Below are 23,831 nucleotides of genomic sequence, written 5' to 3'. Positions count from 1 at the left end.
TTTTTTCTCCAGCTGTCCCCGACCCTCCAGAAAACCTGAGGTGGAGGGACAAGTCAGCCAGTGGCATCTTCCTGACCTGGGAGCCGCCAAAGTATGATGGCGGAAGCGGCATCCGGGGCTACAATGTTGAACGCTGTCAGAGAGGAACGGATAAGTGGGAGCCCTGTGGGGACTTGGTACCTGAGCTGAAGTGCCAGGTGACGAATCTTATTGAGGGTCAGTGGTACTCTTACAGAATCAGAGCCCTGAACCGACTTGGAGCCAGCCGGCCCTGCAAAGCCACTGATGAGATCCAGGCTGTTGATCCTAAAGGTACTTGTGATGTAGTCCTCTTAGGACCATGAAATTTCATATGGTGTAATCCAACGTTACAAGTTATTCCCTCGTATAAACTCCGTATAAGCAAGCCATTAGTTTTATGTGGTCACACTGAGCTTGCTGTCCTCTTTACTCTATTGTGACTATGGCATCTCAATGCCCACCTACTGACTGACTTCTTGTCCTTAATTTCTATGCAGAGCCTCCAGAGATCCAGCTGGATGCCAAGCTTCTGGCTGGTCTGACTGCTAAGGCTGGCAGCAAGATTGAACTTCCTGCTGATGTGACAGGTAAGCCTGAGCCACGAGTCAAGTGGACCAAAGCCGACCTGGTCCTCAAACCAGACGACAGGGTGTCCATCGACACCAAGCCAGGACACTCCATGGTTACCATCGCCAAGACAAAGAGAGATGACAGTTCCACTTATATCATCGAAGCCACCAACAGCAGCGGTCGTGCCACTGCCACTGTGGATGTCAACATCCTTGGTAAGATCAATTAACGACCGAGAAAGGTACAGATTCTCCGTTTCTGCTGATTACAATTTTAAATCTGCTCTTCAAAACAGATAAGCCTGGTCCCCCTGCTGCTTTTGACATTTCTGAAATCACCAATGAGTCCTGCTTTCTGGCTTGGAACCCTCCACGTGATGATGGTGGCTCCAAAGTTACCAACTATATTGTTGAACGGCGAGCTGCTGATAGTGAGATCTGGCACAGACTGTCCTCCACTGTGAAGCTGACCACATACAAAGCTACCAGTCTGATCAAGTTCAAGGACTATATCTTCAGAGTATTTGCTGAAAACCAGTTTGGTGTTGGTCCAGCTGCTGAACACCCATCAATCACTGCTAAATACCCCTTTGGTAGGCTACCTTACATCTAATATCTTAGAAACAGAAATTTCCATTTGTAGATGAGTCCATTTCCAGTTTTCTTTTATGTATAGATTCATATACAGTAGTATTTTTTCTGTTTGTTTGGATTGAAATGTCTGATGCAGCATTAACCTCCTAGGACCTGCGTCCACATATGTGGACATCACATTTTGGGTTATTTAGACCATAATACTCAATTTTGCTCTACAAGGGCCTGATATCCACTTACGAGGACATTATCCTGCTACTGTTCTAATGAAATTTTAAATGAATATCCTCATTTGTGGCTCTCATTTTTCTTAGAAACAAAAATCAGGTAAAAAAAATAATCTGGTAATTCTTTGTTTTTACATTCATCAGGTCCCAATCAGCCCAAATATCAAAGAGAAATTAAAAATGCTGCCGTGGAAGAGTTCGGGTCTTAGGAGGTTAAGATGGAAAAACAGCTTAATCGTACAGGTTTTTTTTTTATAAGATCCTGTGAGAGATTCTTGTTCTTGTTGATTCTCAGCTAACTGAAGAGTTTAGTGTGGAACATTTATCATAATCAGGCTTTTTTACTTTCAGGTCCCTAGTTGGTCAAGTACATCAAGTCTTCATGACTTGGACTAACCTGATGCATCTGATCTTGTCCTCAGATACTCCCGGGGCTCCTTACAAGCTGGAGGCTTCAGATATTGCAAAGGACTCTCTGAATCTGAACTGGTATGAGCCCGATGAGGATGGAGGAAGCCCAATTACTGGATACTGGGTGGAGAGATACGAAGCTGACCATGACAAGTGGATAAGATGCAACAAGCTGCCAGTCAAAGACACAAACTACAGGTGAGCCTAGCTGTCACATTTCAGAACTGATGTTTACACATTGAGCTTCTTTGGTAGATTAGTGTGCTGATGTACATTTCCAACAGAAAAGTTTAAACTCAGGAATATTAGAAAAAGTACTGGTGCTCCTGATGTTTTCTGTTTTCTCTGATACTTCACTGAAATGAAATGTGTTCTTAACTATAAAAACACAGTACAACTACGTGGGATAGGTGGCTGGTCAAAACAAGTTATAGCATCTAAAAGGTTTTCACTGTTACCAGGTTCACCTTCTATCCAGGACTCTCTGGATCAAATCCATTTTTGGAGATAAGAACTTTAGACTTAATTTATGAGCGACCCCTGTACACGGACAAATGTGTGGTTTAGTAACACCAGACTGAAACTGACTGAACTGATCTGGTTACTTTTGTTGTTTTCACAAAGCACCTGTCCCATAAGTTAACCTATTAGAAAAAAAGTTAATTCAGTGATTTTGATTCCAACAGACAAAGGCTGACTGAAGCAATCAATTCATACAGCCGTCACAGCTGTGCTTCAGTCTCTTACACCGAGCTGAAAAATTGTCTGGCAAATAGATCTGATGAATTAAATCCCTGGATTTTAGCATGTCTCTTTAGCATGCAGTTTAGGGTTCATTTTAAAATTTTAGGTGTAACTTTTAGAGCTCTGCACGGTGAAGCTCCCCAGTATATCTCTGACCTGTTGAAACCTCATGTTTCATCCCGAGCACTTAGGTCTTCAAGTCAGAGGCTACTGGTGGTCCCACGTACTAGGTTTAAAACACGTGGGGATCGGGCATTTCAGGCACCGAGGCTGTGGAACTCTCTGCCGTTGTCTTTACGCTGTCTAGACTCTACTGACTCCTTTAAAAAGCAGCTGAAGACATTTTTATACAAACGGGCTTTTAATTAATTTAAACTTGTATGTCTGATCTTATTGTAAAGCACTTTGTGATTTTTATCTGTGAAATGTGCTATATAAATAAATTTTACTTACTTACTTAGACAAATGGTAGGGGTCTGGTAAGGAAGTTGGGGGGAAGCAGACAAGCAGACAACTCCACAGGAAGAGTCTTTTGTCTCTTCGAGGACTCTGGGAGGTAGCAAGGGAGTGCGAACCTTAAGCTGTGAAACAGCTGTGTACTGCCTTTAGTTCCTGGAGACGGTATTTAGCTGAGTCTGCCCCACGATCATGCAGGCTCCACCAAGCTTGGTTTTCTGTTCTTTGTTTGTGATTAAAGAATGTTAGCTTTTTTTTTTTTAAAGAATGTTAGCTACCGCTCACCGCTCGTCTGCAGGCTTTACTTACAGTTTTTTCTGATTGCTTAAGCACATTTTTTGTAACTATTGGCTATTTTTGCAAAACTCTTCACACAAATAAGAAAACCTGTCACCCAATCATCAAAACATTGTAGTTCTCTTGCAAAAGCAAACACAGCTAGATTAACTCTTCACACCTTAGTAAAAATGGTGTTTCCGTATCAAACAGTACACACAAGCCATCATCTACTAAGCACACAATGCGCCAACTGCACACTGATGGTATGAATACAAAACACATCTGGCTTTTGCTTTCTCTGTGCACAAGGTAGGCTATGTCAGTTTGAGCTCATACTTCTGTCATAGATCCATAAGCATAGAGGGATCCAAACTTCAAGTACTGGTGTTTATTCACACACATCAAAACAAACACAAGTGTTTATTTCCAAGTATAGGATTATTTGCAATCGCCATAATGACTATATGGGTTACTTGGTCTGCAGTGAACATGCTTCCTCTGCCCCAGCATCTGGTCATCTAGCAATTCTGTAAAGTAACAATTTCAGTATTTTTACATCAATGGTTTTGGTGTGTTTCTCATTGGCATATGGCAGTGCTACAAATCTTTGTGCGAAGTGACTGTACTCACCGATTCTCATTTCAAGATGTCCTTATGGTGCTTGCTACAGTGTAGCGGCTCGAGTTAGGCTGGACCCGTTGGCCAGCTACCCTCAGGGTCATTCCACGGTTGATTACATGGTCCACTATTGTAGCTCTGATGTCATCAGCAATTCTATTTCTTACTCTTCCTACCCTTCCTCTCCCCCCTCCTCATCTTCCTCTCCCCCCTTCTCGTCTTCCTCTTGCTCCTCCTTGTCCTTGTCGTCCTCTTCATCCTACTTCTTCCCCTCCACGTCCTCTTCCTCGGCCTCCTCTACTTCTCACTCTTTCTGCTCCCTCCATTGTACTCTGCACACACAGCTTACCTGTATTATAGTGCTTAGGCTGATTGCAAAGTGAACTGATTATCTAAAAAAGTTTTCACATGTGAAAGTGTGCCAGACAGTTGGCAAATTAGTGTTAATGATAGCCATACATGTGTATACTTTTGCTAGGAGTGTGTTGGAAATTTGGTAATTGAGTGTTGTGCAGTGAATTGTGCCTACAGTTTTGCAAAGTGTGTGTTACAAAATTGCAAACTGAGTGCAAAGCAGTTTTTGTGCTTTTAGTTTTGCAAACTCAGTGAGTGGTTTTGCTATAAGTCTGAATAGTTTTAGAGATCGTGCTACAGGAATCACAGTTAGGGTTTAAGCAATCAGAAAAAACTGTAATGGAAAACTTCCACAACAATCTCCATCGTTCACATTTGCAACACTACAGCAGCAACACAGCAGTGTTGATACTGGCCACTGAGTCTTCATCCGAAATGCACTGCACCTTGTGATGGTTCCCAAAGTTAAAAACAATTGATTTGTGTAAAAGCATATGGGAAACTAAGATTATGCATCATCTCTATTATTCAACATCTGACAATGGAAATGAGGCAACAATATAAACTGAAAAACAAAACGTTATTGAAGTTTTTTATATTTGCATTAAAATGCAGGTAAAAAGAGAACTTTCATATGCTATAACTTTTTTGACCAGTCAAAGACACAAAAAAGGTTAGCCTAGCTACTCTGCTGTCGAATTTCAAAACTGACTCTTGCATTAAGCTTCTTTGGTAGATTACAGTGTACTTTTCTTCATTAGGGTCAAAGGTCTTCCAACCAGGAAGAAGTATAAGTTCCGAGTCCTTGCTGAGAATCTGGCCGGAACTGGGAAACCCAGCAAGGAGACAGATCCAATCCTTGTTAAAGATCCTATTGGTACTAAATTTCCCTTACTTCTATAAGCACTTTAAATCTGTTTAGAATAGATAAATATGTCACGGTTGTTTTTCCTACCAGACCCTCCATGGCCCCCTGGCAAACCCACAGTGAAGGACGTAGCTAAGACGTCATGCTTCCTAATGTGGACCAAACCAGAGCATGATGGCGGAGCAAAGATTGATAGCTATGTCATTGAGATGCTAAAGACCGGCACCACGGACTGGATCCGTGTGGCAGAGAACATCCCCATGCTGGAATATTTCCTAAAGGGCCTGATGGAGAAGCAGGAGTACTCGTTCAGAGTGCGAGCTGTTAACGTGGCTGGAGAGAGCGAACCCAGTGAACCCAGTGACCCAGTGCTCTGCAAAGAGAGACTCAGTAAGAATAACTCATGATCTAAAAACAGAAAAACATACTGGAGTAAAACATAGATCAATGATCTGTTCTGCACTGACTGCCACATAATACAAGAGGGGTGAGCTTAAAAAAATGTGCAATTTATAACACACACACAAATAAACATAGATATTTAGTGTGTGTGGTTCTGTAACACAGGTGCTGTCAGACAATTTAGACAAACATGAAATAAAAACAAATGTCCAGAACACAAACGGTTAACTGTACAATAAGCATACGTGGGGTTCTCTGAGAAAGGTTCCCACATAAGCCTCTCAGAGTGCTAATAAAACTGCCATAAAAATACACAGAGGTGGGTTGATTATTATTTTTTATGTTCAAAATAAGGTTAAAATTTTGCATTTATTCAGGGTGGGTTTAAATCTATGTCCAATCATGAGCATCAGTACAGTGGGATATATCATTGCTTCAGTACCAAAACTGAAAACCAAAACTTAAATGCACGCTTGGATAATTGGTAAAAATGGAACGCCCTCGGGAAAACGTCTATGTGGGGAGTACAAGACAGGAGGGCCGTTCAACAGCTGACCTCTCAGACTGGCAGCTCAGCATTTACTGTTGTAGGACAGCTGATCAGTGTTCAAACTCTGAGTACGTTCACCCTGAATTAAACAGGTTTTTTAGATGAAATGTGTTTTTCATCTGGAAAAGACGAATGATGTGACATGTAAAGCACAGTTTCACATTTTCTTAAATTGAGTTTAATTGTTTAAATTTAGTTTTAATTGTTGGAATATCTGAAGTTTTAAACAGTCAAAACATTTCCCTGTAAGACAAACTGGTAGAGAATAAGCGTGGTACACTATGGTATATGGGCGACACATCCGACAGCTGGTGCTCTGAAGCTGGCCAGGTCACACCGACAGATTAAAACTGTGGTTTGTCTTCCTTTCCCCAGACCCTCCCTCAGCTCCACGCTGGTTAGAGGTTGTCAACATCAGCAGGAACAGTGCTGAGCTGAAATGGGCGGTTCCTGAGCGCAATGGAGGTTCAGCCATCACCAACTACATTGTGGAGAAACGTGATGTGAGGCGTAAAGGTTGGCAGACTGTGGACACCACAGTCAAAGAGCTGAAGTGCGACGTGAAACCGCTCAATGAAGGGTCGCTTTATGTGTTCCGTGTTGCTGCTGAGAACGCTGTGGGTGTCGGACCCTTCTGTGAGATGGAGGACTCTGTGCTGGCAAAAGACACTTTCAGTAAGTTAGAAAGGATGCGCAGTCGCACAAATCATTTCAATTTGAAGGCAATGAAAATCCTCACTGCTGATCTGTCAAAGAACGACGATAATGTTTCCTCATTTCCAGGTACTCCTGGCCCACCCTACGCTCTCGCTGTCAGTGCTGTGACCAAAAGATATGTGGACTTGCAGTGGGAGGCACCGAAAAACGATGGTGGAAGACCCATCCTCAGGTTACATTTTACCATTTTATCACATTTTATCTTGTACCCTGTATGTGACATTGCACAACTTAAGTCCCGTGCAACTTAAACATTTCTGCAAAACTGATTTCCTTACGTTTCTCATGCAGGATAGGCACTTAGTAGATCACCATGTAAATGGCACCTGCAGCAGAAGCAGCAGATTTGTTTCCTCGACCTAGTATGTATAAAGGTCTATTTCCCTTGTATTCCATTGGCTGTTCAGGTATTCCATTGAGAAAAAAGAGAAGCTTGGAACTCGCTGGGTGAAATGTGGGAAGACCTCGGGTCCAGACTGTAAGTACAGGGTAACAGACGTCATTGAGGGAACAGAGGTTCAGTTCCAGGTCCGAGCTGAGAACGAGGCTGGCAGTGGACACCCAAGTGAACCCACCGAGATTCTCACCATAGAAGATCCAACAGGTCAGCTCAGGAAATAGATAAAAAAATAAATAAATAAGCTTCATATATTTACAGTAAGTGTATAGTTAAATTATTGTATAGTTTTTATAAAATGCTATAAGCATGTGTGCACTTTTATAGAGCTGTTTCTAATCTCGTTATACTATGTATAATGACAATAAAGGCTTTCAATTCATTAATAATTATATTGTAACAGTAAAAACAATTTAAAGTGCGGAGAGTCTGAGTTTATATTCTCCCCTCCAGGCATCCCATCACCACCCATTGAATTACACGTGACTGGAGCCAGCCGAGACTTCCTGGCAATTGCCTGGAAACCTCCACAAACAGATGGCGGTGCCCCTGTCAGAGGATACCACATTGAGATGTGCGAGGCTGGAACTGAGAAGTGGATGAGGGTGAACTCCCGTCCAGTGAAGGAGCTCAAGTACCGTGTAGAGGAGGGTGTGACCCCTGAAAAGGAGTACATTCTGAGAGTGAGGGCCGTTAATGCTATCGGAGAGAGCGAACCGTCGGACATCTCTGAAAATGTCTTTGCCAAAGACTCTGACTGTAAGAATCTTCATATTTGTTTCTGAGAGTCACCGGTGCCCTTCATTTGTGGCTGAGAAAGATTTTGTTTTTCTGTGTTTTCAGGCAACCCAACTCTGGAATTCCAGACTCTGGATCTAGTTGTTGTGGAAACAGAAAAGCTGCACATCCCAGTTCCCTTTAGAGCAGTCCCCTTACCTAAAATCACCTGGCACAAAGATGGCAAAGAGCTGAAGGCGGATGAACGCCTTGGCTTTAGGTGAGTGTTCTGTGCGAATCCTTTCATCTAGAACTTTTGTCATATCGGTTATTTCATTTCACACCAGCACAGGCCTTACACTCATCCATCTCTGATTTGCATAAAAACTTTATGCTTGCTGTGAAATTTAATCCTAATATAACAAACAAAAAAATAAATAAAAATCTACAATCCACCCACTTTCAAGCCATTTTTCACACATTTAAATGTGAGGAAAAGTTTGAACATGAATATTTGAGTCTAAAATTTTCATTTTTCTTACCATCAAAATGCATCAAGATCCTTAATTTGGGACCGATGTGTAAATGTCTGAGTAGTGGCAAGTTAAGGTAAGAAAAATATAGAAAAAAATTCTAGCGTATCCAGGTATTGCTTTTTGTGATAACTGAAAAATAATGTTGTTAAAACATATTCATAGTTTTCATTTTTGACACTTGCTCTACCCAACAGTTTGAGACTTAATGCATTCAGTCTGATATTTAAAATTAAGTTTAAAATATACTAAGAGGTAGAAGAGTGCTGTCCAAGAAACTGAGCAGGACCCTCAAACTCCCAGCCTCTACTAGCACCCGATCTGGGAATATAAAGAATGGGGAATTTATATGTATTTACATGCCTGATCTCTGCTTACCTGTAGAAGTCATGCCAGGTTTAGGGTTGGGTTAGGGATAGATTAGGGATTTAGGGTCAGAGGGGTTAGTAGGCAATTTTTTTATGTGCGTATCTGTCCCAAATTGATCTATTTCAGCTGTTAGAAAGACCAGTTTTTATTAGTTTTTGACACATATATTTATATTTCAGTTAGCAAAACAATGGTCTGAAAGTGACCATTTAAAAAATATTTCTTTTTTAATTTTAATGTCAAAAACTAAAATTTCATGTTTTAGGGTTGCACAGCGTCAAAGTGTTAGCACGGTTAGCCTGTTAGCGCGTTAGTGCCGTGCAGCCCCTAACATGGGCCAATCCGTGCTAACAGAGATCTGCCGCGTGAATGCGGTTATGACGTTAACGTCATTATAACGAGAGTAACTCTGACAGCACTAATTCTAATGTATAAAACTAAAATTTCACAGCACTCACTATATATGGGTAAACTTTGGACCATAAAACATTTAAGAAAATTGGAGTTGTTTAAGTAGAAATGTTACCAAACATGTAATAAAATAATAATAATAATACATTTTATTTATAGACGCCTTTCAGACCCTCATGGATGTACTGATTTGAGATGGAATGACTGATATAATAGAAGAACATATTCTTTAAAGAATACTATATTGAAATTACTCTTCAAACAAACAGTAGAAAACTGATCTTTTTTTGCTGGGAAAAAGCCCAACATGAGCTCCATTAAAATGGCTTTGTGTCTTTTCTTTCTTGGTTGGTGCTCAACAGGAAGGAGTATACCTCCTGTCACCTGGAGATTGACAGCAGTCTTCATGCCGATGCTGGAGTGTACAAAGTGACACTAGAAAACAAGCTGGGAAGTGCCAGTGCCACCATCAATGTCAAAGTCATCGGTATTTAAACACACATGGCCAGTTTGTACATCACTGGAGAGACACACTGAACCTGGAGCCGATGTTTTTTCATGTCTCTATGTCTTTGTGTTCAGGGCTTCCTGGTCCTTGCAAGGAAATTGTGGCTTCTGAGATCACAAAGAGCTCCTGTAAAGTTTCATGGGATCCACCAGATTATGATGGTGGTAGTCCAATTCTTCACTATGTCTTGCAGGTCTGAGATGGCAGCGTGTTTTTACTGATCACGTTAGAAATCTGACAGTGAAAATAAAATGCTCATGTGTTTTTTCATTTGTTCCTTTTGTGGTGCCGCACAGCGGCGTGAGGCCGGCAGGAGGACATACGTCAACATAATGTCAGGAGAGTGCAAGGTGAGCTGGGTGGTCAAAGATCTCATCCACAATGGAGAGTACTACTTCAGGGTCCAGGCCGTTAACAAGATTGGAGGAGGAGAGTTCATCGAGCTCCGCAACCCAGTCATCGCCGAGGACCAGAAACGTAAGGAAATCGAATCTGGTGATGTCATACAAGGATTATACTTCCTGCTGTGAGAATGCCAGTAGAGAATATGATCACTTGGGATGGAGATGGAGATTAGCTAAAGCATTCACCCTTAACCATTCGAGGGATAGCAGCAGGAGTCAGCACAGATGATACTGTGTGATTTTCCCAGTTTAAGATTGATTATTATTTCTTAAAGTTTTATAGCACTTGTACTCAGTGTTGGGGAGTAACGAAGTACATGTACCAGCGTTACGTATTTAAAATACAAAATATGAGTAACTGTATTCCATTACAGTTACTGTTTAAAAAGGTGGTATTTAGAATACAGTTACTTTGTTGAAGTAAAGGGATTACACAGCGTTTTTTTCCTGTTTCATATGTTAGGCTATGCCCTCTCTATTTTGGTGATTCCACGCCGATGGAAACCCAAACAAAACACGCATTAGGAGGCTCTAATGTCTTTGTCTCAATCTCGCGGCCCATGTCACCCCTAGTTGCATAATGACATGAAGAAATATTTTTTTAAATTATTACCATCCATCCATCTTCATCCGCTTTATCCGAGGCCGGGTCGCGGGGGCAGCAGACTAAGCAAAGAGGCACAGACCTCCCTCTCCCCAGCCACCTCCTCCAGCTTATCCGGGGGAATACCAAGGCGTTCCCAGGCCAGCCGAGAGATATAATCTCTCCAGCGTGTCCTGGGTCTGCCCCGGGGCCTCCTCCCGATGGGACATGCCTGGAACACCTCACCCAGGAGGCGCCCAGGGGGCATCCTTGTCAGATGCCCGAACCACCTCAGCTGGCTCCTTTTGATGTGGAGCAGCAGCTGCTCTACTCTGAGCCCCTCCCGGATGGCCGAACTTCTCACCCTATCTCTAAGGGAGAGGCCAGCCACCCTTCGGAGGAAGCTCATTTCTGCCGCTTGTATCCACGATCTCGTTCTTTCGGTCACTACCCACAGCTCGTGGCCATAGGTGAGGGTAGGGACATAGATCGACCGGTAAATTGAGAGCTTCGCTTTTACACTGAGCTCCCTCTTCACCACGACGGACCGGTGCAGCGTCTGCATTACTGCAGCTGCAGCCCCAATCCGTCTGTTGATCTCTGGCTCCCTTCTCCCATCACTCGCGAACAAGACCCCGAGATACTTGAACTCCTCCACTTGGGGCAGGAACTCATCCCCGACCCGGAGTGGGCACTCCACCCTTTTCCGGCTGAGAACCATGGCCTCAGATTTGGAGGTGCTGATCCTCACTCCCGCTGCTTCACACTCGGCTGCGAACCATTCCAGTGCGAGCTGGAGGCCCGCCCCCGATGAAGCCAACAGAACCACATCATCCGCAAAAATCAGAGATGAGATTCTGAGGCCACCAAAGCGAAAGCCCTCCGCCACTTGGCTGCGCCTATAAATCCTGTCAATAAAAATTATGAACAGAACCGGAGACAAAGGGCAGCCCTGGCGGAGCCCATCACCCACCGGGAACGAGTCCGACTTATTGCCGGCAATGCGAACCAAGCTCTTGCAACGGTTGTATAGGGATCGAATGGCCCGTAGCAATGGGCCAGACACCCCATACTCCCGCAACACCTCCCACAGGACACCCCGAGGGACACGGTCGAATGCCTTCTCCAAGTCCACAAAACACATGTAGACTGGTTGGGAAAACTCCCATGCACCCTCAAGTATCCTCGAGAGGATAAAGAGCTGGTCCAGTGTTCCGCGACCAGGACGAAAACCGCATTGTTCCTCCTGTATCCGAGGTTCGACTAGCGGACGAACTCCCCTCTCCAGCACCCTGGCATAGACTTTCCCAGGGAGGCTGAGGAGTGTGATCCCCCTGTAGTTGGAACACACCCTCCGGTCCCCCTTCTTAAAGATGGGGACCACCACCCCAGTCTGCCAGTCCACAGGTACTGCCCCTGATCTCCACGCAACATTGCAGAGGTGTGTCAACCAGGACAGCCCTACAACATCCAGAGCCTTCAGGAACTCGGGGCGGACCTCATCAACACCAGGGGCTCTGCCACCAAGGAGTTGTTTAACTGCCTCAGTGACCTCGCCCCCGGAAATTGGCGGGTCATTCCCCTCATCCCCAGACTCTGCTTCCTCCTCGGAAGACATGTCAGTGGGATTAAGGAGGTCCTCAAAGTATTCCTTCCACCACCTGACAATTTTCTCAGCCGACGTCAGCAGCGCTCCGCCAGCACTATACACAGTGCAGGTAGAGCACCGCTTTCCCCTCCTGAGACGCCTGACGGTTTGCCAGAATCTCTTCGAGACAGTCCGAAAGTCTTTTTCCATGGCCTCTCCGAACTCCTCCCACACCCGAGTTTTTGCTTCAGCCACTGCCCGAGCCGCATTCCGCTTGGCCTGTCGATACCTGTCAGCTGCCTCCGGAGTCCCACAGGCTAACCAAGCCCGATAGGACTCCTTCTTCAGCCTGGTGGCTCCCTTCACCTCAGGTGTCCACCATTTGGTTCGGGGATTACCACCACGGCAGGCACCAACCACCTTGCGGCCGCAGCTCAATGCAGCAGCTTCGGCAATGGAGACGCTGAACATGGTCCATTCGGACTCAATTTCCCCAGTCTCCCTCGGAATGCTGTTGAAGCTCTGCCGGAGGTGTGCGTTGAAGACCTCATGGACTGGGGCCTCTGCTAGACGTTCCCAGCACACCCTCACTACGCGTTTAGGTGCACCGGGTCTGTCCAGCGTCCTCCCCCGCCACCTGATCCAACTCACCACCAGGTGGTGATCAGTTGACAGCTCAGCCCCTCTCTTTACCCGAGTGTCCAGAACATATGGTCGCAGGTCTGGTGATACGATTACAAAATCGATCATCGACCTACGGCCTAGAGCGTCCTGGTGCCACGTGCACTTATGGACACTCTTATGTTCGAACAGGGTGTTCGTTATGGCCAAACTGTGATTAGCACAGAAGTCTAATAACAAAGCACCGCTCGGGTTCAGATCAGGGAGGCCGTTCCTCCCAATCACGCCCCTCCAGGTCTCGCTGTCGTTACCCACGTGAGCATTGAAGTGTCCCAGCAGGACAACAGAGTCTCCAGATGGAGCACCTTCCAGCACCCCCCCCCCCCCCCCCCCCGGACTCTAGGAAGGCTGGGTACTCCGAACTGCCACTCGGCGCATAAGCGCAGATGACAGTCAGGACCCGTTCCCCGACCCTAAGGCGCAGGGAACAAACCCTCTCGTCCACCGGGAAAAACCCCAAAGTACCGGCAGCAAGCCGAGGAGATATTAGAATACCCACCCCAGCCCGCCGCCTCTCACCAGGGGCAACTCCAGACTGAGACAGAGTCCAGCCCCTCTCCAGGAGACTGGTTCCAGAGCCCAAGCCATGTGTAGAGGAGAGCCCGACTATATCTAGCCGGTACCTCTCAACCTCACGCACTAACTCAGGCTCCTTCCCCACCAGAGAGGTGACATTCCATGTCCCTATTGCCAGTCTTGGCAGCCGGAGGTCAGTCCGCCAGGGCCTCCGCTCCTGGCCGCCACCCGGCACACAATGCACCCGACCCCTATGGCGCCTCCTGCGGGTGGTGGGCCTGCGGGAGGATGGGCCCATGTCTCCTCTTCAGCTTGTCACCGAGCAGAAACGGAAGCTGGAAGCATGTAAATATAATAATAATAATAATGGATTGCATTTATATAGCGCTTTTTCGAGAACCTCAAAGCGCTTTACAATTCCACTATTCATTCACTCTCACATTCACACACTGGTGGAGGCAAGCTACAGTTGTAGCCACAGCTGCCCTGGGGCAGACTGACAGAAGCAAGGCTGCCATATCGCGCCATCGGCCCCTCTGGCCAACACCAGTAGGCAAGCAGGGTAAAGTGTCTTGCCCAAGGACACAACAACCTGGACAGAGAGCCCAGGGATCGAACCGGCGACCTTCCGGTTACAGATGCGATTCCCAACCCCCTGAGCCACGGTCGCCCGTTAATAATAATAATAACCACTGCAGCCTGACGAGCCCAGCTGTAAGTAAGCTATTAAGACTCGACTGTACACCGTGTTCCTGTTTTCCTCTGAAACAATAAGTTCTGTTGGAGCAGCCTTTCAACGCCTCTCTGTCTGAAACTTGACCCAGACAACAAAGTAAAGCTCGTTTTCAGCTACGAGCCCGACACGAACCCGACGTATCAGCCAGAGGTCCCTGTACTACAGTTCGGAGCCACGGACCTGTTTTATATATGCGCAGAATAGTTTTCTATACGAGATCGCTGCAAAAAGTGCAGCCTTACCTAATGTCCACCTACTGTTACTCATTTATATCAAGATTCTAGTTGGTGTTGGTATGAAAATGAATATTTAGTTTTCCTAAGTTTTCAATGTTTGACATTTTGCTTCCAAGAGAAATCTAACTGAATGCAAAACCTTGTTCCAGATGCTCCTGACCCACCAGTGGATGTGGAAACCCACAACCCAACATCCAGTACTGTTACTCTAACCTGGAAGCCTCCCATGTATGATGGTGGCTCCAAAATCATGGGCTACATCCTAGAGAAGCAGCAGAAAGGAGAGGACAAGTGGGAGAGGTGCAATGACTTCCTGGTGCCTGTAGTATCCTACACCGTCAGAGGATTGATTGAAGGAAAGAACTTCACCTTTAGAGTCAGAGCTGAAAATGCTGCTGGGATCAGTGAGCCATCACGCAACACGCCATTTATCAAGGCCGCTGATACCATTGGTATGTATCAGCTGTGTGGTCTCGTTCTCTCTCGATCTATCTCTCACTTTCTTTATTTCTAGGTACGCATTTCGGTTTGTCTGATTTTATTTCTCTCTTAGATCCTCCAAAGGTTTTCCTGAGTGGCAGCTTGCAGTCTGGTCTCGCCGTGAAGCGAGGCTACGAGATCTGCCTGGATGCCAACATTTCAGGATCTCCGTACCCTCAGATCACCTGGTACTGGAACAACCAATCAATTCAGCCTGAGCCACTCCGGAAGAGACCTGAAAAACCCCTGAAGAAGAAGGTGGAAAAGAAGGAAGAGGAAAAGAAGGAGGAAAAGGAGAAAGAAGAGGGGACAGCTGAGAAGAAAGAGGAGAAGGAGGGAGAGGTGAAAGAACCTGAGGAAAAAGAAGGCGAGGTGAAAAAAGAAGGCGAGGTGAAAAAAGAAGGCGAGGTGAAAAAGGAGGAGGAAGTTCCACAACCAGAGGTCGAGGAGCCAGACTACCCCACCATAAATGAACGCCTGGCCATCGACAATAGCCACAAGGGTGTATCCTCTATCGTTATCAGGGACTCAATTCGCCCTGATCATGGTGTCTACATGGTGAAGGTGGAGAACGACCATGGCATTGCCTCGGCAACCTGCGAGGTCAACATACTCGGTGCGAGTTCTTTTGTGTTTTCTATAACCAAAGCTTTATACTTTAAAGCTAATCATGTGTTAAAAAAAGATACAAAAAGTTCAAATCTGAACATTTATTCTGTCTACAGATACTCCCGGGCCTCCCGTAAACTTTAGATTCGAGGAGGTGAGGAAGAACTCTGTGATCTGCAAGTGGGATCCCCCTCTGGATGATGGTGGCAGCGAGATTCTCAACTACACCCTGGAACAGAAAGACAACTCCAAGCTGGAGATTGGTTGGAGCACCGTTACCGCAATATTGAAAGGATGTCGTTACTTGGTGCCCAAACTCATTGAAAAGAAGGAGTACATCTTTAGGGTCGTGGCTGAGAACAAGTATGGTGCAGGCCCACCCTGTGTCTCCAAACCGGTCATTGCCAAGAATCCTTTTGGTATGGGTGCATTTATTATTATTCTGGTCTATGCTGTAAGCTAGTTTTTGGTTTTGTTTTATTTGTTTGTTGTTTTTTTCAGCTTGGTTTGTAAAGTTTTAAAGCACAAAAATGTTTGTAACTGATTAAAGGTCAACTGAAATTAAATATATGTCATTATGTAGATTAATTAACAAATAACTGTGCTATTAATGAACTTAAAGGTATATAAACAATAGTAACATACCACTTATTTTTGTTCTGCTATTTCATCTCGGTATGTCCTTAGAACCTCCCGAAGCACCTGATAAACCACAAGTTGATGACATCACAGCCAATAGCATGCTGGTCACATGGAATGAACCAAATGATAATGGCAGCCCCATCTTGGGATACTGGGTGGAGCGCCGTGAGATCAACAGCTCACACTGGGCACGTGTAAATAGGTGAGAAAACCATACAATGTAACCATTTTCTTTCTTTCTTTTCCAATTTGCAACAAGACACATGAAAATGCATATTGGCTTGTGTGAGGGTAATAACAAAGCCTTCATGGTACCTTTGGTCTTCAGGAACATCATCCCTGTCCCTGAGCTAAATGTTGAAGGTCTGATCGAGGGGCTGACTTACATCTTTAGAGTTGCTGCCGAAAACCAGGCCGGCCCTGGAAAGTTCAGTGTTCCCTCTGAACCCAAGACTGCCCAGCCAGCAATTTGTACGTAAACTGTTCTAAATCCTTTGTTCGACAGAACTGTGAGTTGTCACTAAATGTTTTATTCTTAGTTATATCCATCTATAACATTTATTTAATATTTGAAAAATGAGCAACTGGCAATTTTTAGAATTTAGAAGTATGAAGAAGAAAAAGTTATGGTAAAATTATTTGCTCCTTTTAAGATTTTCTTTTGGTTTTTTTTAATACTTGTCACATTTATATGTTTCAGATAAAATTTCAAACAAATTTTAATATTAGAAATTGGTAACCTGAGTAAATAGAAAATATTTTTTAAAAGATTATTTCATTCACATTCACATTACAGGGCCTCGAAAGAGTCCTGTATTGTTATTTTTCATCACTACCTCCCTGAGTCGGGAGGGGATCATTGGTGCGTGTGCTGCCTTCCTTGGATGTGGTAGTCGTTTGTCAGGTTCTCTCCGGAATTGAACCCTGATTCCCCATTATCTGTGGTCAAACATGGCAGGCAGATAAAGTGCCATCGAAAGTTAATATGGCAAGCATTCGAATGAGACATCGCCGCCGTGGAGGGAAAGGGTTACAGTTTAACATTTTGAAGAGTCCTGTTGCATCTGGCATAAAATGAGCAAATGAATGGAACCATGAATTCTCTTCTCTACTAGAAAATCCTGAAAGAGAATATTCAGCCATCACTTTGTGCCCTGAAGCTCAAGCGCACCCAGGTTATGGAGCAGTACGATGATACAAAACACACCAGCAAGTTCACGTTTGGATGGCCTAAAAAGCCCAACTGAAGGTTTAGGAGTAGCCAAGAGTAACTCCAGACTTAAAACATATAGAAATGGATTGACATGACTTCAAACAGGGCAATATGGCTGAATTCAAACATATCTGCAAAGAAGAGTAGACCAAAATTCTTCCACACCAATATAAAAGATTCATTGCCAGTTATTGCAAACACCTGATTGCAGTTCTTGCTGCGAGAGGTGGTAGAACCAGCTGTTAGGTTCACTTTTTCATATAGGGCCAGGTAGGTTTGGATTCTTGTACTAAATGAAATCATCATGAAAAAAACAGCATTTTCTATTTACTTATGTTGTCTTTGTTAAATACAATTTGTTTGATGATCTAAAACATTAGATTAGATGATTTCCAAGTGTTTTTTTGTTTTAGTATAATATTCGAACTGAATTACTTCCTACCTCATCTGGGTATAGTTATTCTCACTGAAATATAGTCAATCGTAGGGTGAGATTCATCTGTGTTTACTTTGACCCTACAGTGCCTCCAGGTCCTCCAGTTGCCCGAGTGGCAGCAACTACTGACCACTCCATCGAAGTTGAGTGGGACCCGCCTGCTGACAATGGAGGTGGGGAAATCCTGGGATATCATGTGGATAAGGTGAAAAAAGTTACTTCTCATAGGTTTTTAACTTTGTTTTTGAGATTCTGTCATGTTAGAAGTTGATTTCAGTCCTGATGGATGTTCTTGTTTGTTTTGTGGTGTTATTCAGGCTATGGCTGGTACCAAGGACTGGTCAAGATCTACGGAACGTCCGTGGAAGACTCGGAACTTCACTGTTTATGGAGTCAGAGAGGGAGCAAAGTACACGGTCAGAGTCATTGCCTGTAATGCTGCTGGAGAGGGAACACCAGGATTCACAGAGTCTGTATTCGTCAGAAATCCTGCAGGTTAGCTGAAAAACTCAGAAATTTTTTTTTAAAAATGTAGAAATTTGAACCAGTGTTCAATTAGATCAAATCTTGTTTAATTTCGTATTGATGTATATCTTCTTCTTCTTGTATTTTATTTGTTTGTTTTTCATTCTTTGCTTCTTTGCTGGTCATCACTAACAGAGATCCCAGTAATTGAATTGGATCTGTCTGTCAAGAATGGCGTCGTGATCAGAGCTGGAGAAAACCTCCTTATACCTGCTACAGTCACAGGTAAACCCTACCCAGCCATCACCTGGACCAAGGATGATGGCAAACCCGACAAAGACCGTGCGGAGATCCTCACTGAGGACAACAACAGCATCTTTTCAGTCAAGAATGTCCAGAGGAAAGACTGCGGAAAATATCAAATCTCCGCTTGCAACCCCAGTGGCATCAAGTCTGCATGGACCAGAGTGGAGGTCATGGGTGAGTCCAGGACGTTAGAATTCAGTCTGAACTTGTAATTAGTTGAACAAATGATCAAACAGGATAATATTGTTTTATTTTCAGATGTCCCGGGACCTGTCACAGACCTGAAGCCTGTTGTTGTCACTCGTAAGATGATCTTTCTGAACTGGGATGACCCTGAAGACGATGGAGGCAGTGACTTGACCGGCTTCCTCGTGGAGCGAAGAGATCCCAAGATGCACACATGGAGGCAACCTGTTGAAACCGCCTCGTCCAAGTGTGAGTGTGTGGGCATTATGGAGGGACAAGAATACCTGTTCCGTGTCATCGCCAAGAACAAATACGGCCTGGGCCCACCTGTTGAGCTAGGACCCATCAAGGCTGTAGACCCACAGGGTGAGTGCTACGTTTATTTTCATTCTATGGATGTTGGGGATTTTGTGTTTAGAAGCAGTGTGAAATGTGGAAGTGTATTTGAAACAAGTTTCTTGTGTGGTTTTGCAGGCCCGCCATCATATCCTGAGAAGTTCCACTACACTGAACGCACAAAGAACTCCATCACGTTCGCCTGGAAACCACCACGTAATGATGGCGGCAGCCCTATCATTGGTTACTTTGTTGAGAAAAAGAGGCAGGACCAGCAGGCCTTTGAGCCCTGCAACACTGAGATCTGTCCCAACATGACTATGACTGTGGAGGGCCTGGATGATGCCTGGATGTACGAGTTCAGAATCAAGTGTGCCAACCTTATTGGAGAGAGTGAGCCATCCATCCCACTGACTGTGGTTATCCAAGATGATGAAGGTAAAGCCTGAAAACTTCTACTTGTTCAAGTAATGGATGGAAGAGTTTTCTCCAGAGAAATGTATATAAAATAAAGAGGTCAACCCTGGTGGACGCTAATAACTTGGCTCATGGCTCATGCATTCTGATTTGGTTGATTTCTGTCTTGCCTTTCTCAGTGTCTCCTGAGATTCACATGCTGAAGCAGTTCAAAGGGGACACCATTACTGTGAAGAAGGGTGAATCCATCGAGATCCCAGCTGATGTCCTGGGACTCCCCATCCCTAAGATTGAGTGGTCTAAGGATGACGTAGTGATCGAGAAGCCTACTGAGACTCTACTGATGGAGACAAATGTGACTGGCAGAATGAATTGCAAGACCATGCTGTCTATCCCAGCAGCCAACAGGAGGGACCGTGGCAGTTACACTGTGGCTGCCTCCAACAACATGGGTTCAGCCACGCACACGGTCTATGTCATGGTGCTTGGTGAGTTGAAATCATGTCACTGTGGTGGTACTTTATAACATAAAATATGGTGTTATGTTATTAGTTATGCTAGTTCTGTTTGTATCAGAGTAACCAGCTGACAGTGTCCTGACTGAACTCATGCTCTTCTCTTCAGACCGACCAACTCCACCAAGGAAAGTGACAGTAACCAATATCAGAGGTGAGTCCTGCTACCTCAACTGGGACGCACCACTTGATAATGGCGGAAGTGAACTGACCAACTACATCATTGAGAAGAAGGAAGTGGTAACAGAGGTGCCTGAGGTGGAAGAGGGACAGGAAGCTCCACCTGAACCGCAGTGGGAGGAGGTTACAAATAGTATAATTGAGAGAAAATATGGGGTATGTCTTTATAATAGTAGCACCAACTACAAGTTATATTAATAATAATAAATGTAGTCCAATTGGTTTCCAATGGTAACATCACCTACATCTTTTGAAGGTCTGGAACCTGGAAGACAAAAAGACCTACCTTTTCCGGGTACGGGCTGAGAACCGCTACGGTAAATCTGATCCCTGCACAACTGAGGAAGTTCAAATTATAGACCCCTTCGGCCTTCCTGGCCCTCCAGAGAAACCAACAATTGCAGAGTACTGCAAGACCTCCATGACTCTAACCTGGGAACCTCCCAGAGATAATGGAGGCTCCACGATTATTGGTTACTGGCTGGAAAAAAGAGAGAAAGGTACTGCTTACTGGGCTAAAGTCAATAAGATGCCCATCACAAAGAGGGGCATGAAAGGCTGGGAGTACCAGGTGAGCTGTGGGGCTTTCTAGTAATTTTAGCATTTATTTTAAGGAAAGCACTGCCTCGGTGTGTACAACTCCTTGTTTAGAAATTGAATACTGTTGCATTATGTGTCTCTCAGGTGACACGTCTGTTTGAAGGAACAGAGTACGAGTTTAGGGTCGCAGCCTGTAATTCAGCAGGAACCGGACCTTTCAGTGGACCATCTGACTCTGCCTTTGCTGTTGACCCTCTCAGTAAGTAAAGGACAATGCATGTCTTTTTAAAACCGACCAGCTTACTTAAGTCTGGTGTTGGCCACCAGATTCAGGGGGATGATGAATGATAGAATTTGGATACTTTTTTCACATTCTGTTGCTTTTCCCTGCAGCTCCTCCAAGCATGCCTGCTGCTCCCGAGGTGGCCGATAAGACAAAACACAATGTCACACTCTCCTGGAAACCACCAGAGAGTGATGGTGGCAGTCCCATCAAGGGCTACATTATCCAGATACAGGATGAGGGGACATCAGAGTGGGTGAGAGTAAATGATCCTGAAACCCTGCACCCCACTACTGAGTTTACAGTGCCAAGCCTCCGCGAGCTGAAGCGCTACCGGTTCAGGATCATTGCTGTCAATGACATTGGAGAGTCTGATCCCAGCCCCCGCACTAGTGAAGTTCTTATTGAGGATGTCCAACGTATGTCTGAATTTAAAGTAATTTTCCCTACAATAAGTAGATACTGTGTATTTCATCCACTGATGTGTTTATCAATTCCTACTCAACAGTTCCACCTTCAATCACACTTGATGTGATGGCAGATGACCTGGTTTCCATCCGTGCTGGAGATCCCATTAGAATCCCCACCACCATCAAAGGCCGGCCCACTCCTAAGGTAACCTGGGACTTTGACGGCAAAGCCAAGTCGCACAAGAAAAACAAACTCCACACACTGCCTGTGGACTCTGAGGTGAGACCTTAATACCACATTTTCAGGAAAAAAAAAATCACCTTTCTGAAGAGTTCTTGCCCTTCTTTCCCTTATTTTTCACTTGTCTGTTACAATTTTATGAAACCATTGCATTTTTATGTTTGTGTTTGTATATCTTACAAAATACATAAGACAATTCTTTAAATATTTTTTTGTTTTGCTTGTTCAGGTGGAGTCCACAGACACCACTTCTGTTGTGACTATACCTGTCAGTCTGAGGACTCACTCTGGACGTTACACCATCACAGCCAAGAACAAGTCTGGACAGAAACACCTCAACATCAGGGTCATTGTCCTCGGTATGTTTGTGACTTTTTTTTAAGAGAAGCATACTTATAGATGACTAGCAATGGCAGAGTGGCATCTTTTTCCTGTGTCCTAAATGTTTTACTGTGCTTGTGCCTGCAGATGTTCCCGGACCTCCAAAGGACTTAAAGATTACTGACATCACCCGATCAACCATGAGGCTGATCTGGAAGCTCCCCAATACAGATGGAGGAGAGCGAATCAAGAGTTACTTTATTGAGAAGAAATCTGTGACCGACAAGGCCTGGACCAAGGTAAACATCACCTTGTTGTCAGTTTCTCTATTCTATTTTGCTAAGTTTCAAAAGTAATGTATGGAAATAGTCCCTTTGATTAGATGTTGCAGGAATGGATAGAGACTCCCAGGCTAAATAGTAAGCTGCTTCTATGATTCTAATATGTCCATGACTCAGAAGCACTAGATATAACAGCTAAGTTTAACTTTAAGATTCTGCTGTTTGTGATTGATTAGCTGCGTTTTTTGCTTTGTTATCAGGTTAATGTAGCCTGTGCTAGCCAGGCCTACGTGGTGCCAGGACTGCTAGAGGGTCAGGACTACCTGTTCAGAGTGCGAGCAGAGAACCGATTGGGATTCGGCCCGTTCACTGTCACCACTGAACCTGTCCGGGCCAGAGACCCCATCTGTGAGGACTTGTTTGGAATTTCAGCTCCAGATATGCAGCACATACTTCCAAAGTTTATATGAATTGCCCTAACATTAACCATCCTCTTTCTCAGACCCACCTGACCCCCCCACCAAGCTGAAGGTTAACCTGGTGACAAAGAACACTGTCACCTTGAGCTGGGAGGCTCCCAAAAATAATGGTGGCTCTCCTGTGAAGCATTACATCATTGAACGATTGAGCTGGGACACCACCGGCAAGGAGAAAGAGACCTGGAAACAGTGCAACAAGAGAGATGTGGAAGAGCTCACCTTCGTGGTGGAGGATCTCAAAGAGGTCAGGCTTTCCTCTTCAAAGTATTCCTCCATGTACTGCTTGTTTCCTGTATTAATTAGAATCACATTTATGAATACATGGCTGGAGAAAGGCATATTTTAAATGTCACTTTTTGTCCTAGTTTTAAGATTGATCATTTTCTTTCTGGAAGTTATTTAAGATGATTTCTAGAAAACTCAAACTGATAACTGATGAAAATGTAATGCAATAAAAGTTGATTCTGTTCATCGGGGTGTAGCGTTTTCAGTGGGAGAAACGTTTCGTCACTCATCCAGCTGACGTCTTCAGTCTCAGCTGACTGCAGGTTTCCCACCTTATAAACAGGAAATTTGCCCAATAACTGAAACAAGCACCACCAGTGAAAAATGGTCAGTTTCAAGATCATTAATATGCAAATTCTCATGACCACTGATCAATGGCCATGAGTCCCATTCACAGAGAGTTGGGGAATGGCTGCAGTCACAGCATTGTAAGATGGTGACAGATGTACCCTTAGGCCCCCTCCTCGATTCAGAGATGGTCTTTCCCTTTTCACGTAAATGGCCTCCTTGACTCCGCCCTCAAACCAGCGTCCCTCCCTGTCCAGGATGTTACATCCTCATCCTTGAAAGAGTGTCCACTGGCCTGTAGGTGTAAATAGACTGCAGAGTCCTGGCCTGACGAGGTGGCTCTTCTGTGTTGTGCCATCCACTTAGCCCAGGGGTGGGCAATTCCAGGCCCCAAGGGCCGGTGTCCTGCAGGTTTTAGATCTCACCTTG

General features: G+C 44.7%; 1 protein-coding gene across 3 annotated transcripts in view; it reads left to right on the top strand.

Annotated features, from left to right (window-relative positions):
- LOC146690116 (titin-like) overlaps positions 1-23,831 on the top strand; it is a 218,377-nt gene that overhangs the window by 118,824 nt on the left and 75,722 nt on the right. For all 3 annotated transcript variants that reach the window (XM_085434978.1, XM_085434981.1, XM_085434979.1), the window contains 34 exons: positions 13-312; positions 519-806; positions 887-1,183; positions 1,834-2,020; positions 5,035-5,150; positions 5,232-5,531; positions 6,469-6,768; positions 6,877-6,982; positions 7,218-7,414; positions 7,661-7,966; positions 8,051-8,204; positions 9,600-9,724; positions 9,820-9,938; positions 10,042-10,222; positions 14,639-14,941; positions 15,043-15,585; positions 15,695-15,997; positions 16,266-16,422; positions 16,549-16,691; positions 17,956-18,074; positions 18,187-18,364; positions 18,530-18,814; positions 18,899-19,192; positions 19,301-19,600; positions 19,759-20,067; positions 20,204-20,430; positions 20,531-20,845; positions 20,959-21,073; positions 21,208-21,516; positions 21,606-21,787; positions 21,978-22,107; positions 22,217-22,368; positions 22,611-22,758; positions 22,853-23,073. In XM_085434978.1, coding sequence (XP_085291104.1) covers positions 13-312; positions 519-806; positions 887-1,183; positions 1,834-2,020; positions 5,035-5,150; positions 5,232-5,531; positions 6,469-6,768; positions 6,877-6,982; positions 7,218-7,414; positions 7,661-7,966; positions 8,051-8,204; positions 9,600-9,724; positions 9,820-9,938; positions 10,042-10,222; positions 14,639-14,941; positions 15,043-15,585; positions 15,695-15,997; positions 16,266-16,422; positions 16,549-16,691; positions 17,956-18,074; positions 18,187-18,364; positions 18,530-18,814; positions 18,899-19,192; positions 19,301-19,600; positions 19,759-20,067; positions 20,204-20,430; positions 20,531-20,845; positions 20,959-21,073; positions 21,208-21,516; positions 21,606-21,787; positions 21,978-22,107; positions 22,217-22,368; positions 22,611-22,758; positions 22,853-23,073 — 7,709 coding nt within the window. The remainder of the gene's footprint in view (positions 1-12; positions 313-518; positions 807-886; positions 1,184-1,833; positions 2,021-5,034; positions 5,151-5,231; positions 5,532-6,468; positions 6,769-6,876; positions 6,983-7,217; positions 7,415-7,660; positions 7,967-8,050; positions 8,205-9,599; positions 9,725-9,819; positions 9,939-10,041; positions 10,223-14,638; positions 14,942-15,042; positions 15,586-15,694; positions 15,998-16,265; positions 16,423-16,548; positions 16,692-17,955; positions 18,075-18,186; positions 18,365-18,529; positions 18,815-18,898; positions 19,193-19,300; positions 19,601-19,758; positions 20,068-20,203; positions 20,431-20,530; positions 20,846-20,958; positions 21,074-21,207; positions 21,517-21,605; positions 21,788-21,977; positions 22,108-22,216; positions 22,369-22,610; positions 22,759-22,852; positions 23,074-23,831) is intronic.

This window comes from Copadichromis virginalis, linkage group LG16 (assembly GCF_057382275.1).
Source record: "Copadichromis virginalis isolate Kocher_CV1m ecotype Utaka linkage group LG16, C_Virginalis_male_GT1.1, whole genome shotgun sequence".
Classification (NCBI taxonomy): domain Eukaryota; kingdom Metazoa; phylum Chordata; class Actinopteri; order Cichliformes; family Cichlidae; genus Copadichromis; species Copadichromis virginalis.
The sequence above is the reverse complement of the archived record's forward strand: the minus strand, read 5'-3'. Positions and strand labels throughout refer to the sequence as shown.